The sequence below is a fragment of the Salvelinus sp. IW2-2015 genome, linkage group LG22 (genome assembly GCF_002910315.2).
Source record: "Salvelinus sp. IW2-2015 linkage group LG22, ASM291031v2, whole genome shotgun sequence".
NCBI lineage: Eukaryota > Metazoa > Chordata > Actinopteri > Salmoniformes > Salmonidae > Salvelinus > Salvelinus sp. IW2-2015.
The window spans coordinates 21487947-21508121 of NC_036862.1; the positions used below are offsets into that span (position 1 = coordinate 21487947).

The 20175-nt window shown below is 43.4% G+C and overlaps 1 protein-coding gene and 1 long non-coding RNA gene across 2 annotated transcripts in view; both read left to right on the forward strand.

The window, feature by feature from the left end:
- The window catches only part of LOC139022819 (uncharacterized), a 278818-nt gene that overhangs the window by 86079 nt on the left and 172564 nt on the right, over positions 1-20175 (forward strand). The gene's annotated exons all lie outside the window — the stretch shown is intronic.
- LOC111982774 (carboxypeptidase D) overlaps positions 16715-20175 on the forward strand; it is a 35899-nt gene continuing 32438 nt past the window's right edge. Inside the window, exons 1-2 of the mRNA XM_024014363.3 lie at positions 16715-17498; positions 19783-20030. Of these exons, the coding sequence (XP_023870131.1) occupies positions 16786-17498; positions 19783-20030 (961 nt within the window). The 5' untranslated portion in view covers positions 16715-16785. The remainder of the gene's footprint in view (positions 17499-19782; positions 20031-20175) is intronic.

Sequence of the window (20175 nt, forward strand, 5' to 3'; positions counted from 1 at the left end):
GGGCTGGAGTTACACCACAGCATTCCACCACTTCTAGGCCTACCCTTACAAGCCTACAGTAGCAGACAAGTAGCTATAAACTCTTAGTTGAAATGACCCTATAATGTCAGTTAATTTTATGTACAGTAGTTCCATCACCTTGAACAAACTAATTTCACCCTTGCTTATAAGAAATATAGAAAGTATTGTTAAGAAATATAAAGTGTCTACTAAGTGGACCTTCATACTGAAAGCAAACTGACACATATTACACCCTTATTACACGCTATAGCACAGCACACGGTTAGAAACTCCAGTAATCAACGTATTTTAGCCATAATTCAACATACAATACAAAGATTAAATAATGAGTGAAATTAAATACTTTGTGTAATGTAAAATGTTTTAATTAAACTCAGGTCTATTGTCAAATCAAAGTTTATTTGTCACGTGCGCCGAATACAACAGTGAAATGCGTACTTAGAGGCTCTAACCAATAGTGCAAAAAAAGGTGTTATGTGAACAATAGGTAAGTAAAGAAATAAAACAGTAAAAAGATAACCGAAAGGTTGCAAGTTCAAATCCCCGAGCTGACAAGGTACAAATCTGTCGTTCTGCCGTCAAATCTGTTCCTAGGCCGTCATTGAAAATAAGAATTTGTTCTTAACTGACTTCCCTAGTTAAATATAGGAAAAATAAATAAAATAAAATTCAGTGCCAAATCTTGCCTAAATGCATGGTGTCTGTCAGGCCTATCCTATGCAATTTAGTATCAATAGCCTATACTGTATGAGGAATATGTTTAGGAAATTTAGACTATGGTAATATTGGCAATTTACGACCTACCACATTTCAGAAATATTCATACAATGTATATATATTACATTACTGATTAATGTTGACGTCATTGTACATAACTAAAATGCACTGTACATAACTAAAATGCACTGTACATGTAGTCTCAAAGTCTAGCTTCTTCAAGCCACCTTAAAAAGGAGGGTCAATGCGATCTGGAATCCTTGGGGTGTTCCTGCCCTAAACCCTAACCTCTACTCTTACCCTAACTTGAAACATAACCATTACGTAACCCTAACCCTTAAAACTTCTTATGGCTGCAATCCCGTTAACGGGATGATATGACAACAGCCAGTGAAAGTGCAGGGCGCCAAATTCAAACAACAGAAATCTCATAATTAAAATTCCTCAAACATTCATGTGTCTTATACCATTTTAAAGGTAATCTTGTTGTTAATCCCACCAAAGTGTCCGATTTCAAATAGGCTTTTCAGCGAAAGCACCACAAACGATTATGTTAGGTCACCACCAACTCACAGAAAAATTCTGCCATTTTTCCAGAGGAGTCACAAAAAGCACAAATAGAGATAAAATTAATCACTAACCTTTGATGATCTTCATCAGATGACACTCATAGGACYTCATGTTACACAATACATATATGTCTTGTTCGATTAAGTTCATATTTATATCCAAAAACCTCAGTTTACATTGGCGCCATGTTCAGAAATGCCTCCAAAATATCCGGAGAAATTGCAGAGAGCCACGTCAAATAACAGAAATACTCATCATAAACTTTGATGAAAGATACATGTTTTACATAGAATTAAAGATACACTTGTTCTTTATGCAACCGCTGTGTCAGATTTCAAAAAGCTTTACGGCAAAACACAATATTCAATAATCTGAAAACAGCTTTCAGCCACAAAAGCAAGCCATACAGTTACCCGCCAAATTGTGCAGTCAACAAAGCTCATAAAAAGCATTATAAATCTTCACTTACCTTTGCTGATCTTCGTTGGAATGCACTCCCAGGACTCCCACTTCTACAAGAAATGTTCGTTTTGTTCGGTAATGTCCATCATTTATGTCCAAATAGCTATTTCTGTAGAGTGTTTGGTAAACAAATCCAACGTCAGGAAGCGCGTTCACTAAAAGATTATGAAATGTCCAAAAGTTCCGTAACAGTCAGTAGAAACATGTCAAACGATGTATTGAATCAATCTTTAGAATGTTTTTAACATAAATCTTGAATAACGTTCCAACCGAAGAATTACATTGACTTCAGATGAGCGATGGAACAGAGCTCCCTCTCATGTGAACGCGCATGGTCAAAGAATGGTCAGATCATGGCAGACCTGACTAATTCCCCTCTCATTCGGCCCCCCTTCACAGTAGAGGCATCAGACAAGGTTCTACAGACTGTTGACATCTAGTGGAAGTGCAAACTCATCCATATCTCGCTGTGATTTCAATAGGATCTTGGTTGAAAATCGACCAGCCTCAGAATTTCCACTTCCTGTTTGGATTTTTCTCAGCTTTTTGCCTGCCATATGAGTTCTGTTATACTCACAGACATAATTCAAACAGTTTTAGAAACTTCAGAGTGTTTTCTATCCAATGCTAATAATAATATGCATATATTAGCAACTATGACTGAGGAGCAGGCCGTTTACTCTGTGCACCTCTGTGCACCTTTCATCCAAGCTACTCAATACTGCCCCTGCAGCCATAAGAAGTTAACTTAACCATTTAAAAAATGTAAACTTCATTGGAGGTAGAGACGTCACAAGGACCCCGGATAGCGCGGACCTTAAAAAGAGGCTCCTCCTCAAGGAGGAGACTGACATCAGATGAAACCCCACCCCTTTATTAAAAAGAGTTGGATGCAGACACTGGCAGGCTGGCCGGAAAGACAGCTAGCAAAATTCTAGATAGGTAGAAATGTTTCCATCATTTACCTTTTTATTTCACAAGCTATGATGTTTCCAAGAGGTAGGAGTGTGGTGCTCTAGATGGCATGGTAGCATTAACTTGACAATGGATTGAGTAGAAACGATTCGGTTTACCGTTTTATGTGTGGATTAATTGGTGGACTAGAGGACCTTGTGCAATTCAGGTAAAATAACTCAATGTTTATATCCCAGGACAAATTAGCTAGCAACAGCAAGCTAGCTAAATAGGACAAATTAGCTAGCAAGTGCAAGCTAGCTAGCTAAATTGCCATACAGTTTAATGCTTTTGACCTGTCCCCAAATTAATATAATTGTTCAGAGTTTGTTTTGATATTTTAACCTGCGTGTCGTGATCGCGTTTGGTGTGGGGGGTAAAATACATTTATGCACGATGGCACACGCGCGCAGCCGGTTTGGTTCTGTGTATGCCCTTGGCAACGCAGATGCTCGTTGCGCGCGCGGCAGTGTGGGTGCAATAATTGAATAATAAATGTAATGTATTTTGCAGCGCACCGACGCAAGCGGTGTAGTCACCTGTAAGCCTCATTTATACCCTGCGTACGTATGAACACAAGCTTTACAATTAGCTATGCAAAAATGGCGACCCTGCGTAGTTAAATAGCAAAAACATATTAACCCTACTTTGAGTGTCAATGAGGGTAGCAGGAATGTCGGTAAGAACTTCCTGTGTTGCTGTATAGGGACCAAGGTTTTTCATGGTCAGATCAAATGGTCAGGAAAGACTTGTGACCCTAGCTATTATCCTAACCCCCCCCCTTCTACAGAGCAGAAACAAAACCTGTCATCCAATCAGGGCTCAATCAAACCAGTACCTAAGGAAAAACTCCCTAGATCAGTGGTCACAAACCGGTCGATTGCAATTGACTGGTCGATCTCCAGCCATTCCTAGCCGATCACCTAACATTGCTGTAAAAAACAAAACATTTAAAGCCTATCCTAGCTTTTCCTTCCAGTTCTCTGCTGCCAGTGACTGGAACGACATTGCAAAAAATCACTGAAGCTGGAGACTTATATTTCCCCCACTAACTTTAAACATCAGCTATCTGAGCAGCTAACCGATCGCTGCAGCTGTACATAGTCCATCTGTAAATAGCCCACACAATCTACCTACCTCATCCCCATATTGTTTTTATTTTATTTTCTGCTCTTTTGCACATCATCATCTGCTCATCTATCACTCCAGTGTTAATCTGCTAAATTGTAATTACTTCGCTACTATGGCCTATTTATTGCCTTACCTCCTCATGCCATTTGCACACACTGTATATAGACTTTCTTTTTTTCTATTGTGTTATTGACTGTACACTTGTTTATTCCATGTGTAACTCCGGGGTTGTTGTTTGTGTCGCACTGCTTTGCTTTATCTTGGCCAGGTCGCAGTTTTACATGAGAACTTGTTCTCAACTAGCTTACCTGGTTAAATAAAGGTAAAATAAAAAATATTGATTTATTTTATTCGTTTTGCGCTGTTGTCAGTAGATGCACTTGATTCAGCAGCGCTAGCGCTAGGAAGGCATAGTGTTCCCATTTTTAACCGCTTCATGTGTCTAAACGTAGAACCCCGCCTACCCAGCAGGCCCAAGGAGCAAATCAAGTGCACTTATAGGCCGACCGCTGGCAAATCAGATAGCCCAGATCACCGTGTCTGCACAGGTTCCTCGAACGCACAGCAAAGTTGACAATGTGAAATTTCAAAGCTATGAAAACCATGACTAGAGAGACTCAACAAATCTGCTGTTTTTATGAGTAAGTTCATGTTTAAGTTGTTTTTCAGCACTGTCAACACTTTGTTTATAAGCCATAAAATGCACATTCTCCTTACTTCCACTCACGCTACAACCAGCATTTCAGCTGCAATGAATGAGTATAGCAAAGTGTTTCGATAAGCTTGCGTTATTATTTGCAGCTTGTCTTTTTTAATATAGAGGAATATTTAACTTTCTCTGGTCATAGGAGTAACATGAATTGGTGCATGAGGCAGAAATAATGCAGTGTTACTTAAGTTTCACCATCAGCTGGAAGACTGTCCCGTTTTGTCAGCGGAGGGAGGGAGAAAGGAGGGACAGTGAGTCGGGTGACAGGCAGCCTTACTGCTGCTCCCTCCCCTCAGACTGACCATCAGATGTGGGCCATCAGTCCAGTAAAAAAATTACAAATTATGCTCAGCTGTGCCTTACAAGTAGTACAACAAAGGATCTATTACCAGTGTGATCATATACATAACATTTTGAACTACAATTTCAAAATGGTCTAACAACAACATTGGCAGAGCAATTTAAGCGTAGCCAATATGCAGTGATAATGTATTGGGCCTATTGCACAAACCTCGTTGCTAACATAACAGTTTTTAATTGGTTAATGTTGCACAGGCTTTTTTAAGTAATATTTTTTAAATATAAAAAAAAAATAGATCTCGGCTTCCATTTTGACTCAAAATGATCTTGACTCAGAAAAGGTTGTTGACCACTTCCCTAGTTAGTGTATATCTAGGGAGTTTCCTGGTGTTCTGGTCATGTAGTGAGAAAAAAACCTGTCCTACTGCTAGCTACAAATAGAGCATTTTACACACATTTTACACATATGTGCTCTTCCAGTCAATACAAGCCACTGTAATACACTGTCTCTTGATTTTAGATGTGAAACTAAAATTCAATAAGTTGCAGTTGGTATGGTCTTGCTAGGGCAATTTAATTTAAGTGTTGTCTACTTAGTAGCCAACCTACATTGCTGTTTGACCTGTTGTGACTGTTGCTGTGGATTTTTTTTCAGGCCTATTTATTTAATAGTCTTGGTAACTGTTGGGTGTTTTAAGGGGGAGTGTCCACTCCTTACCTGTCTTCCATGACTATTTAAGGAGCTTCACTTGGCCCCAGTCTTAGTGCCTCATTTTAAGTTTGGAAGGATATCAAGTCCTACAAGAGTAGCATTTTTTTTTCTTTTTCAATAAGTTGCTGTTGGTATTGTCTTGCTAGGGAAGTTTAATTTAAGTTATGTCTCTACCTGGTAGCCTACTTAATAGGGGTGTAATGGTACAGGTATTGGTACCGAACCATTCAGTACAGGGACCTCGGTTTCGGTCCGCACTGTGAACCTGAATGAATACATAAAAATATTTACAAAACAAAAAGACTAGACATATAGGCTATGCCTACACTGTGTTGTAGGCTCATGCCTCTTGAGTAAATTTGAGCTGAAAAAACAACATTTCCTTTAAAACAACTAAAGCCTATGCACTTGTTATCATCAAAATTCAAATCTTAATTGCCACATTTCCACATTTCAAACTACAACGGCGATGGAGAGTATTATGTCGCCTCGCTCAATGAGAATAGCCTATGCAGCTGCCAACACCGCAAATATTTTGACACATTTACACCAACATCACCCCCAGTGTACCGGAGCAAGATGGAAATGTAAAGAACCGCCACAACGTCGCCTCCTCTCTGCATTCAAGCAACCCTTGAAAATGAATTACAATAGCAATAAGTAGGCTATGTTTATATTTTTTAGTCTTTGGTTTATAGCTGTGTATATGCGCCCATTCTCTGTGGTTGAGAATAGGGGGTTTCAGCACCTCGTGAAAGTTCGAGACACATTATGAACTTCCCTCTTGCACACAATTCAGCAAACAGGTAGTACCTGATCTATACAAGCAAGCCAACGCCTACGTTTTTAATGAATTAGCCATTGCACGGTCGGCCAGATAGCTAGGTTCAGCTCCGAGACAGGATTGTGTCAAGGTACAGATTTGGGGAAGGGTACCAAAACATTTCTGCATCATTGAAGGTCCCCAAGAACACAGTGGCCTTCATCATTCTTAAATGGAAGAAGTTTGGAACCACCAAGACTCTTCCTAGAGCTGGCCGCCCTGCCAAACTGAGCAATCAGGGGAGAAGGGCCTTCGGCAGGGAGGTGACCAAGAACCCAATGGTCACTCTGACAGATCGCCAGAGTTCCTCTGTGGAGATGGGAGAACCATCCAGAAGGACAACCATCTCTGCAGCGATCCACCAATCAGGCCTTTATGGTAGTGTGGCCAGACGAAAGCCACTCCACAGTAAAAGGCACATGACAGCCCACTTGGAGTTTGCCAAAAAGGCACCTAAAGGACTCTCAGACCATAAGAAACAAGATTCTCTGGTCTGATGAAACCAAGATTAAACTCTTTGGCCTGAATGCCAAGCATCATGTCTGGAGGAAACCTGGCACCCTCCCTTTGGTGAAGCATGGCGGTGGCAGCATCATGCTGTGGGGATGTTTTTCAGTGGCAGGGACTGGGAGACTAGTTGGGATCGAGGGATAGATGAACGGAGCAAAGTACAGAGAGATCCTTGATGAAAACCTGCTCCAGAGCGCTCAGGACCTCAGACTGGTGTGAAGGTTGACCTTCCAACAGGACAACGACCCTAGGCACACAGCCAAGACAATGCAGGCATGGCTTCGAGACAAGTCTCTGAATGTCTTTGTGGCCCAGCCAGAGCCCGGACTTAAAACTGATCGAACATCTCTGGAGAGACCAGAAAAGCTGTGCAGTGACACTCCGCATCCAACCTGACAGACCTTGAGAGGATTTGCAGGGAAGAATGGGAGAAACTCTCCATACACAGGTGTGCCCAGCTTGGAGCGTCATACCCAAGAAGACTCGAGGCTGTAATCGCTGCCAAAGGTGCTTCAACAAAGTACTGAGTAAAGGGTCTGAATACCTATGTAAATGTAATATTTATTTTTACATCAATTTGCTAAAAAATTCTAAAAAACTGTTTTTGCTTTGTCCATATTGTGTGAAGAGTGTGTCAGGTTTTGGCCAGGACTGTTCAGGTTTTGGTCACTAGATGTCCCCATTGCACCTTTTTTGTACCTTTTGTTTTTTCCTTGCTCTAATTATTGTTTGCACCTGTGTGTCGTTCCCTTGTTAGTATTTAAACCCTGTGTGTTCCTCAGTTCTTTGCTCAGTGTTTGTATGTTAGCACCCAGCCCCAGCCTTGTTGTGAACATATATTTCTCTTATTGGATTTTCCAGAGGTTCTCTGGTTTAGTGCTTGTGTATTTTTGAGTAGTCTTTTGAGGTTTGTTTTTCCCTGCTGTTTTTACCACTTTGTGGAGTTTCTTTGTATTTTGGAGGATATCCATTTTGTGCCTCTTGGCTTTATTTTTGGACGTGGTGGATTTATATTCTTTGCCTGAAGATCTTGTCCTTTTATTAAACCACCATCTCTAGTACTGYTGAGTCTGCCTCATCTTCTGGGTTCTGCCGACTTTAGTGACTGTTTCTCTCACCGGGTCCTGACAGAGTGATGTTCAGATAACTGTTCAGATAACACTGCTCGCTCCTCGCTTTGTGGGTTTTACAGACGCTTCCCACGCCTTGGCAGCAAACCTAATTTGGTTTATTCTGCGTGCACAACCTATGTGGAATTCCAGCGGCGTTTGGAACTACCGATCTGCGGTCAAGAAAGCTGAGTTCATCCTTACACTTTTTGGCCCTGACGGACACTTGGACTACCCCAGAGAACAGTGCTACTACAGCTGCTTTCTCGTCATCATACTATGCGTTCTCTCATAGTCTGAGTGCATCTGGTCATTGCGGTGGTGGCACAGGGCTACTTATTTATCCTAAATGGGAGATTCTCTTTTCCCTCTCACCTGTATCTCCTCATTTGGATGACAACAGTCAGTTCCGTTGATCTTGGTACCCTGTGGTCTCTGTTATTGTCACGTTGGTATGAAGGATCGGGAGACATTACGATTTCGCACGCCTATTTTAATTTATTTTTGTTATTTCTTACCCAAATTACGGCGTGCCGTGTAAAGGCACGGGGACGAAGACCAAACAAACACTATAGAAAACACAGGGTTGAAACCCAAACAAAAGAGCGAGGAGTACCTCAAATAAATAACACAAGCGCACAATGATTAACACGTAATCATCTGCGCAATCCACAATGGCACGAAAGCCAAAACACACAGCACAGGTACTCACACGAAACAACGGACATTGTAACAATAATCAACAGGACACTGGTAAACCAAGGGCACACTTATACAATTACTAATCACTGGGAATAGGGGCCAGGTGTGCGTAATGAAAGTTCCGGGCGGATCCGTGACAATTATATCTGGTTTAGTGACTTAACATGAGACTGAAATGAGAACTGCTTGGCCTACTATAGATCTGTTATTCCAGTTATATTTGTTTTTATAACTGATAATAATCTCATAGATAGGCTGTTATTTTCTAGCTCAATGACATCCCAGCTAGCCTTTTAACAGCCATCAGCACAAATCATTATGCTGTGGTAGTGAACTATATTAAAGAGCATACGTGGCTTCATTTACAGTTACAATACTGAAGGCCTGGTTGCTCCAGCTCTGCACTAAATGTTATTCAAATGGGGTTGTTTTCTTACTAGCCGGATTAGGTACCCTGTATTCATATACCTAACAGCTTTATGTGTTTGAAGCTTTTGTCTGGATTCTGGAATGAATCAATTTTGATCTGCTTGTCTTGGGCTGTGAGGTTAATGTACAACAACTCCCAAGGAGACTCTTGGACATAACTGTCACATTATGGATGTTTTTTGTGATGTAATGGCGTGGGGAATGTTTTTTTCCTGACAGATTAGGTCCCTTGATACCAATTGGGCAATGTTTCCATGCCCCGAAGAATTCAGGCAGTTATGGAGGCAAAAGGGGTCCGGTACTAGCGATTTATCTACAGATATACCTTGAAAATCAAGGTTGAATACCTACTATTCCTGCAGTGAGGAGTGGTGAGAGAGCCTCATTCGGGTCCAAAATATGATAAAAGTGATTAAAGGTTATAAAAAGGTTATAAAATCTAATGATACCTAGTATTATTAAAGATTTTGATATAGGCCTACTGATTTAATCAACGTGTCAAATGGAGTAGTCAACTGTTGCTTTCTGTATAGCAAAGCCCATGTTTAACACGTGCTTCATTCTTCAATCATACCTTCATTCTTCARTCATACCTTTGTGCACCCCCACTTTTATACAATCTGGCAGGGGGTTTGGGRGTCATACCACTGAATGTTTGCATTTTTAAAATCATTTTCCTGCATTTCTATATTGTTTCTCAAACTAAATATTACTTTATTCTCAAGAGAAGACAAGTTTAATGTTAAAGATTATCTTACTTAAAAAATTGTCCTGATCATATAGGGCTAGGCCATATCCAAAACAACTGGTCCTGATCATATAGGGCTAGGATTACAAAACAACTGGTCCTGATCATATAGGGCTAGGCCATATCCAAAACAACTAAATGGTCCTGATCATATAGGGCTAGGCCATATCAAAACAACTAAATGGTCCTGATCATATAGGGCTAGGCCATATCCAAAACAACTAAATGGTCCTGATCATATAGGCCTAGGCCATATCCAAAACAACTGGTCCTGATCATATAGGGCTAGGCCTGGCCATATCCAAAACAACTGGTCCTGATCATATAGGGCTAGGCCATATCCAAAACAACTAAATGGTCCTGATCATATAGGGCTAGGCCATATCCAAAACAACTAAATGGTCCTGATCATATAGGGCTAGGCCATATCCAAAACAACTAAATGGTCCTGATCATATAGGGCTAGGCCATATCCAAAACAACTAACGCACTGAATTCATACATTTTCAATTTTATTGTGAAGTCATGTATTTCTACTCCAACTCATTTGACTAATCTGGGAGGTGAAGTCGTTAAAGTATTAAATCATTTGGTGTATTCGGATGGAATCAAGGCATTAGAATGTACCAGAGGCCACCAAAATAGAGCTYGTTCTGCAAAGTAGCCAGCCAAAACTCCCTGGCTGGCTACTTGTTCTATTTGGCTGGCTACTCCATGTAGTTAGGAAAACACTGGATGAGGGTGTGTCACTCACTGTGTATAGCCTATCCCAGGGGAGAATGACTGCCCCCTCTCACTGAAGCCACAGAAGTTCAAGGCTGACCACGGTACTGCAGGTATTGTTAGCAGAAAACAGGATCCCCCATTATAGTGAATGGAAAAACTCGAGTTACTCAGAGGGGTCAGCCTGCAACTTCATTTCCTGGAGTAGCTCAGACGGCGCATGTTATGTCAACAATGTGACGTCATCTTAACCGACTTCATTTGGCTTGAATGCGCTATTGAGTCTGCACATAGGAATGAATGGTGTCACGTGACTGATAGCTTTGTCCAGTCATACTGTGTGTATATACAGTCATTGGGGAGGATGTGGAGGGTGGGGCTGATAGGCTAGAGGTCCTGTCGTGRGCTCGATGTTTGCTCTCTGATATGGTCTAATATGACATGTCATATTATACACACATCACAGGTGCTGCCGGGCAAATCATTAAACACGAAAAAGTCACTAAGATTACTCTTATTTGGAGCATTGTTACAATGCACACTGTACCGTCTTTTTCATGCTAAGGTTATTAGCCAGTGTCCATAGAGGCACTGTCAGAGACAGCCTAGGCCTGTTGCACCCTGCTGGTGTCACCATATGGGACTAATCCCCTGAGAACCATCCTGAACTAACRTCCCTAAAGTACAGGCACTGCCCTGTTGATCTGTTTCACCACAGCTGTCAGCTTAGCACAACTAGACTGGGGYTTACACACACCCTGCCATTTAACAGTCATGCAAGGCAGTCCAACATGTTTAGTAATGTTTCCACTAGCATGACTCAAGCAAAATACTATGAAAACTCTATGAAACATGTAGAAATATATGTTATGCTGCTGCCATAAAGCCTGGCATCAAATATATTTTAAATAACCCACCAACTGYCTTGTGGTTTTATAACTAAACTCTTTACCAGTCAACCAAAACCACAGAACCCAGAATCAATCTGCAGGCCAGGCAGTCACAGTGATGCAGCCATTTGAGACGATGTACAACAGCTGCATGTACCACTCTGGCTTGTATTCTGGCTTGTCCTAGGCTTACTCAGTACTGTGTTAGTAAGGGCTTACTCTGTGCTTTCTGATACCTTTCGTCTCTCAGTGAGAACTGGCCTAGCACGCACACGTTCAACCCTGATGTATGTGGATTAAACAGCCGCCTTACTGGAGATTGCTTTTTTTTATCTGGTGCCTGGTAAGTTAGTCACTCACTGATGATGGATGGATGGGTGGACTGACACTTGTTTCCTCTTTTCCTTTTCTCCCCCACCTCATCCCCTCTCACTGCCTCTGTGTCAAATAACTTCTGAAGATTCCTGTATTAAAGCCACGTCCTGTAGTTGGACAAATCTCAAGCAGCCACGTTAGCTGTCTGCTGCTGCCGGGGTGTGTGTTGTTCAATTATGTAAATGCTGAATCTGCTGTGTTGTATCTTGCCCACATTATGCTCTCTGATATCATAATATGCACACAGCAGCATTTCTAACCTGAGGCTGGTAGCAGGGGTTGTTTGTGATGTTAGTCTCCTGTGAATTTGTGTGTGTGTGTGTGTGTGCACGTGCGTGCGATTATGCGCACTAGCATGCATTTGCACGCTGGATTGTGTCTGTGTAAAGGCGGCAGTGACTTGGCCTTGTTTTTCTGTGTAAGGAAGATAGTTGAGTTTCCTACTTTTATTGGGTTCCAGTGCCCACCTAGTCATGGCAACCCTCCACAGGCCTACTGCCTGCCTGCTTTCTGGCTCTGTGCTGAGGGCAATCTGGGAATGCTGCCTGAGCGGCAGGTGGCACCAGGCCACAGCAAACACATTCCTCCCCCAGGCAGCCCTCGACTGGAGGAAAGGCTGGTGCTGGCCACAGCCCGCTCTGCTCTGCTCTGCCAGAGGAACTTTGCATTGATCAACATCTTGTAGCCTATATCCTGGGTTATGTGGAGATTTAAGGAAGTTCCTGATTCAAAGCGTTAAGGCTGTGTCCACGCTGTTGCTTTCATGACCTAAACAGAAGAGATTGAGTCAACACACTTGCTTGTGACAGTCAAGTTTATTTTGTATGCTTGCCCACTTTATTTTGTCTGTGCTTCCAAAAATGATATTGATGTCTTCATGAGAGGTTTTGAAGCAGAGGGACAATGAAATGTTTACAGGAAAAATGTTTGACATAGGCTATATTTTCATATTTTCTAATCCCTGTTCAGGAGACATGCATGACTATAACTACCTGAAGCCCACTTCCTGTTTCTGTCAGGCTAGGCCAGACAGGCACTCTCCTCTATGGGCTACGTTCCAATATCCATTCTAGCGTTTCACTTAGAATGCCCAATACATTCACATAGTAAGCTAGTACCGATATTGGAACAGAAGCCTGGGTTCTGTCCTCAGTCTATGTCTCTTGTGACTGACACTGACAGAGTCTAGCTCTACTTACTGTTACTGACACTGATATTATTACATTTAACAGATACAAGTAGCTATCCTTGATAGTGTCATGCCAACTCTCTCTCTCCAGCGCTCAACGTCGCCAGTCTACTAACCACTGGCCCTGGCAACCATTATTACGCACACCTGCTCTCCATCATTACGCCCACCTGCTCCACATCATTAAGCACACCTGGTCTTAATCATCACCTTGATTACCTTCCCTTTATTTAGCCCTCAGGAGCCTCAGTCGTCAGGCAGTATTGGTTTGTTTTCATGTTCATTACGCAGCCCCTGCTTTGTTCATTTGCCTTGCATCCTTGTTATTAAAGTCTTCTACTGCACCTGCTTCCTGACTCCCTGCCTATACGTGACAGAATACTACCTCACAATATGGAAGCAGCAGAGGAGAAAACCATCTTCCAGAAGGTCCAGGAACAGGGTCATCTACTCCACCAACACCACGACCAACTGGCGCAACTGGGTACGGGCATGGAGGATGTCCTCCGCATTCTCCACCGCCTCGACACCACCAGCAAGGCTCCCCATATACCTTTCAGAGGGCTTCCGACCACGGGTCGTCACAGTGAGCCAGTCTGCCAGCCTACCCAGCCGTCCGCCCAGGTCAGAGATGCCCTACTGTCCCTTCCAGAAAGTATGACGGTACTCCATCGAAATGCCATGGCTTTCTACTCCAGTGCTCCCTCTATTTCGCCCCACCACCGAGAGGTCCAAGATTGCCACTGATGACCGGGCAGGGGTTGAAGTGAGCTACGGCTGTCTGGGAGAGAGGAGAGGAGGCGCTAGGTTCCTATGAGAGGTTCATGGCTCTGTTCAGGGCAGTCTTCGACCATCCACAAGAGGACAGAGAGGGAGTTGAGCGACTACTCCAACTCCGGCAGGGTGCTCAGACCGCTGAGGAGTAGGCCCTCACCTTCTGGACTGTGGCAGCCTCCAGAGAATTGAATGAGCACCCTATTCTGAAGAGGACTGCACGAGGAGGTTGGTGTGCCAGGACGACAACCTTTCCCTGATGTGCTCATCGCGATGGCCATCCGCCTGGACAACCTTCTTCGGGGGCGCCGGTGCTTCTATCGCCCCTCACCCTCCGCCTTTGGCCGTCCTGGGGCATTGTCTGAACCTATAGAGATACACATCTCTCCGCGGCAGAGTGACGTTGCCAGAGACAGTTGGGCCTGTGTCCCTGTTGCGGCCAGGAGGAGCACCGGCTCCCAACCCTAAGTCCACTGGGGCAGAGGGACGGCCCTGTGATCATCCGTCTCCCAGGGTAGGCGTGAGTATTCCTTCCTCGTTTTCCGCTAAACCCTCCCTGGTTTCCATTTCACTGATTAGCTATCTCTCAGTTGTTGTCTCTATGGCTCCAATGGACTCCGGTGCTACGGGGAATTTTATCGACCAGGCCCTTGTCTCCTCCCTGAACATCACCACATACCCGCTCTCCTCTCCTTTCCCGGTCCAAGCCTTGGATAAATGACCATTGGGATCCGGCACTATCATGCACATTACAGCACCACTCACCCTCACTGTGGGAACCTTGTACCAGGAAAGCCTTCCCTTCCTCATCCCCACGGTTACCTTACACAAAGTCATCCTGAGGCACTGTTCCAGCAGGTCTTCTGGCACTATGGCCTTCCGGAGGACATCGTCACCGACCGTGGCCCCCAATTCACGTCACGGGTATGGAAAGCCTTCATGGAGAAACTGGGGGTCACGGTCAGCCTCACTTCCGGTTACTAGCCTCGGTCTAATGGGCAGGTGGAGAGGATGAACCAGGAGCTGGTTAGGTTCCTGAGGAGTCACTGCCAGGACCAGCAAGAGTACTGGGACCGATTCCTTCCCTGGGTGGAATACGCTCAGAATTCATTGCGTCACTCCTCCACCGGGCTGACTCCCTTCCAGTGTGTTCTGGGTTATCATCCAGCCCTGTCTCCGTGGATCCGAGCCATCACTGTACATGAGCTCAATTTCGAGTTTCATAGCAAAGGGTCTGAATACTTATGTAAATAAGGTATTTTTTTATTTTGTTTTTTATAAATTTGAAATACCTGTTTTGCATTGTCATTATGGGGTATTGTGTGTAGATTGAGGACTTTTTTTCTTTCATTAATTTTAGAAAAAGGCTTTAATGTAACAAAATGTGGAAAAAGTCAAGGGGTCTGAATACTTTCAAAAGCACTGTCAATGAGTGTCCTGTGACCTTACTGACCTCTATTTGCCAAATGTGTTAAAGAGACACTATGGTGAAAAATGAGATAAATGTGCTATTATATGGTGTCCCTGGATATTATACAGAGGATTAACATGTACTGTAGAGGCCAACTCTTTCTGATCTGCAAGGGCCTAGACTAAGCGCTGGGGCTTTTTTCTGGATATTTTCTCCCTTTCGCTGGGTGTGCTACCAGTTCCCCAGGTAACGCGGCTACCAGCACATCATGTAGTGCGACTGTCATGTTGGAGTGTACAAACACTACAGGGAGTGGGGCTCCCATGCTCAGACCTTCCAGGTCCAGGCTCTATGCCGCATCCAGCAGTGAAAGTTTCCACAGCCTTCTCCCTCTTCCACAGCCTCCTCCTTCTTTCACCCCTCCACCTCTTATCCCTCCTCCACTCTATCATTCCAAGCTTCTGGTGCTCCACAGCGACAAAGATGTTTACAGCACTTCTGTTTTGTTCCATTGCAGAAAGAAGAAAAACGAGAGAATAGGAAAATGAAAGTGACGGATACACCCCACGGCAAGCGGAGTGAAGGGTCTTGTTTGGTGTGGTGGTAAGACCCAGGCTTTGATGCTGTTCTTCAGTGTTGTCACGGGGAATTCACAGCCACAGTGATCAAGAAAGAAAGAATGAGCAACAAAAATAAACAGCGATACAAAAGTCTGGTATTAACCTGCTCTGGGATCAATTGTCTAAACTTGTATTAACCATTTTTTACTAGTATATTTTCTCAGCAGTTCTCAGTAGTCCCAGCTCCTTGAACAAACACTTTCAACCCTTGGATATAGGAAACATAAATATTAAGTGTACCTTGATACCAAAAGCAAACTATATTACACCCTATAGCACACAAATATAAACCCCAGAAATCTAAACTATTTTATCAATAATGCAAAAGAAAATACAAAGCTTCAATCATGAGTGAAATTCTGTGTAAAGTAAAACGTTTCAATTTAACCCAGCTTTATTGAGACATCATGAACTGTTTATCCAACACTGCCTCTCTCAGGCAACACTAAAAACGCCAGTCTCAATTCAGTACCATTCTCCATCTGAAATATTGACCATTATAGGACAAATCGTGCCTAAATGCATGGTATCGCTCAGGTTTATCCAATGGAATTTGGTAGCTAATAGCCAATACTGTATGAGGAATGTGTTGGGAAATTGAGACTATGGAAATATTGAGACAACAATGGGAATTTACAACATACCAAGTTGAATAAATATTTATACAACGCATTGCACTTAAAAAGTGTTTTTTGTTGTTGTATACTACAATAACGACTAATAGTGACAGATATCAATGTACAGAACTAAAATACACTATAGTACTGTACTCAAATTCTGATATATTATGCAAACCACCTTAAAAAGAGGCTCCTCCTCAAGAAGAGTGACGTCAAACTAAAACCCCGCCCCTTTGAAAGCTTAACGGGATGTTGGATGCATCCAGTCTGGGTTAGCTAGCTAGCAATGTTCACCTTTTTATTTAACAAGAGTGGATGTTCAAGAGGTAAGAGAGTCGGAAACATGGCAACATATTTGCGGGAGCATCGACATACAGCGCCGAAACTGTGTGTCTCACTTTTCGTCTCCCTCCTTTTTGTTGTTGTCCCCATCACGGCTCTGAGCGTCGGCGAGGCGAGGCTTGTCAGAAGCAACACCGCAGCGAAAGAGGTAGAAGACTATACAAAATACTACAATTATGTGCAAATGACCCGGCTACTGAAGTTCATGGCCTTGAAATACTCTCACATCGCCAACCTGTCCAGTATAGGCCAGTCCGTGCAGGGCAGGGAGTTGTGGGTAATGCGAATCACAAAGGACCCCAACGCTGACGTACCGGGAAAACCCAAATGTAAATACGTGGGGAACATGCACGGGGACGAAACTATCTCGAGGCAAGTATTGGTTTACCTTGTGGACTACCTATTGACGAGGTATGGAGAAGACCCGCGTATCACGGAGTTGGTGACGAGCACGGATATTTACATTATGCCCAGTATGAACCCAGACGGGTTCGAGGTGTCCAGAGAGGGGGACTGCAGTGGCGACGCCGAAGGTCGTTCCAACGCCAGGAACATGGACCTCAACCGAAGTTTTCCTGACCAGTTTGACAAAATCAACGTCCAGCAAGAGGATATTCCCGAGGTTACAGCTGTCATTAAATGGATCCTGGAGAAAAAGTAAGTATTTTTTTCTCTTTTCTATTTACATAGACCTACATACACCATGGTTTGTTTAGTTTACATTGTTTTTACCAAATTCAAATGGTGAGATGGGGCTCAACTTTATGGGCTACACCAGGGGTAGGCAACCCGTTTCCTGGAGTGGCCCAGGTACTACAGAATTTTGTTCTGACACCTGACCAACTGAGATAATTGATCACTTCACTGATTGCCTAAATTCAACACATCACACACCTGATCCTCCAGGTCAGTTAAATAAAACATATGAAGTGGCTGCGGCACTCCACGACCCTGGGCTACACAGACATCCCTTACTGCAAATCAAATTCTAACTGCTAAAACCAAGGACTTTACTGGCAGCCTGCATCTATCATTGTTCCTATTGTTTTGAAGCACCTCATGGACTCTAAATACCCCCTCCCTCCCCCTTTATTTATTATTATTTATTAACTAGGCAAGTCAGAAGGACCCCTGAAGGATCTATCCATTTACCACAACGGTTGCCAGCTAACAGTTGTGAATGCCCTCGATCAACATCAGACTCCAATAGGCCAACATAAGTAGCCTGCCATGCAACTTTAGTCCGGCCACCTTTGTCTAAAGACCTGTCAAAACAAACTATACCTCCTCTTCCAGCTGTCACTGAACAAACAGCTGTTGAAAAACATCTAATGATGTCATGTTATTGCATATACTTTATTTTATTAAAGCACATAGGGTTTGTCTATATATGGAAAAACACACGTTTTAAATTGGCCTAAAAAACTGACGACTTTCAGTCGACCAAGATTTTTTTTAGTTGGCGACAGCCCTATTTGTTATAAACCCGTATTGCAGCTCAGGGCTTTAGCTATACAGTCAGGACTATGCTATCTTATGTGTTGGTAATGTTTTTGGCACTACTGCAGGATATGTTACTGTTATAGTCCCATCTGGTGTGTAGAACCTCCTGCATGGACAGGAAATCACTGTGTTATCTATTGGAACACAATAGACCAAATCAAATTATTTGTCACATGCGCCAATTACAACAGGTGTAGACTTTTTACTGTGAAATGCTTACTTACGAGCCCCCAACTATTATTAATAAAAATAAAAATAAAGTTAAAGACAATTATTCATTATTAATATAAAAAATAAAAAATATTTTACCTTTATTTGACTAGGCAAGTCAGTCAAGTCAGTTACAAATTCTTATTTTCAATGACGGCCTAGGAACAGTGGGTTAACTGCCTTGTTCAGGGGCAGAACGGCAGATTTTTTTTTACCTTGTCAGCTTGGGGATTCAATCTTACAACCTTTCGGTTACTAGTCCAACGCCTGTCGCCCCGTAAGTTAAAGACAAAATAGTAACACAATAATGAGGCTATATACAAGGGGTACTGGTACTGAGTCAATGTGCAGGGGTATGGGGTAGTTGAGGTAGTATGTACATGTAGGTAGGGGAAAAGTGACTATGCATAGATAATATGTAGAGCGTAGCAGCAATGTGTGTGAAGGAATGTTAATGTGTGTGTGTGTGTTGGAGTGTCAGTGTGAATGTGTGGTTAGAGTCCAGTGAGGAGTGTACATCGAGCCTGTGCAAAAAATTATAAGGGGTTCAATGCAAATAGTCTGTGTAGCCATTTGATTAACTGTTCAGCAGTCTTATGGCTTAGGGGTAGAAGCTGTTCAGAAGCCTTTTGGTCCTAGACTTAGCACTCCGGTACCGCTTGCCGTGCGGTAGCAGAGAGAACAGTCTATGACTGGGGTGGCTGGAGTCTTTGACAATTTTTAGGGCCTTCCTCTGACACCGCCTGGTATAGACGTCCTAGATGGTAGGGAGCTCGGCCCCAGTGATGTACTGGGCCGTATACACCACCCTCTGTAGCGCCTTGCGGTCGGATGCCGAGCAGTTGCCATACCAAGTGGGGATGCAACCAGTCAGGATGCTCTTGATGGTGCAACTGTAGAACTTTTTGACAATCTGAGGACCCATGCCAAATCTTTTCAGCCTCCTGAGGGGTAATAGGCATTGTCGTGCCCTCTTCACGACTGTCATGGTGTGTTTAGACCTTAGCGATGTGGACACCAAGGAACTTGACGCTATCGACCTGCTCCACTATAGCCCCGTCGATGTGAATGTGGGCGTGCTCGTGTGTGTACTTCAGCTCAGCCTCGGATAGTTAAAGGTTTCACCCCTTTCCCTTCCCCCTGCTACAGACAGGCAGACAGTAGATACTAGGCCTACTATATATGCCCTGCCTCCTGATAACATTGTGTTGTTGTTATGTCCCTCCAGGTTTGTCCTGTCAGGGAACCTGCATGGTGGCACTGTGGTGGCCAGCTACCCGTTTGATGACTCGGCCTCCCACATAATGCAGGGTTACTACAGCCGCTCTGTGGACGACAAGCTGTTTAAACACCTGGCGCTGACCTACGCCAAGAACCACCCCGTCATGAGGACGGGGGAGCCCAAGTGCCCAGATACCCCTGACGAGACTTTTGAGGATGGCATCGTCAACGGGGCAAAGTGGTACGATGTACCCGGTAAGACTTTTTCCTCCTTAACTATCAGACCACTGATTTATGCTCTGTGGGGAGCAAAGGTCATGTTCTTTTTCCTTCTTAGTTTGTTGAAAAATAGTTTATCTTTCACACACAAAGTAGCCTAGACCAGCTCTAGTATCTTCCT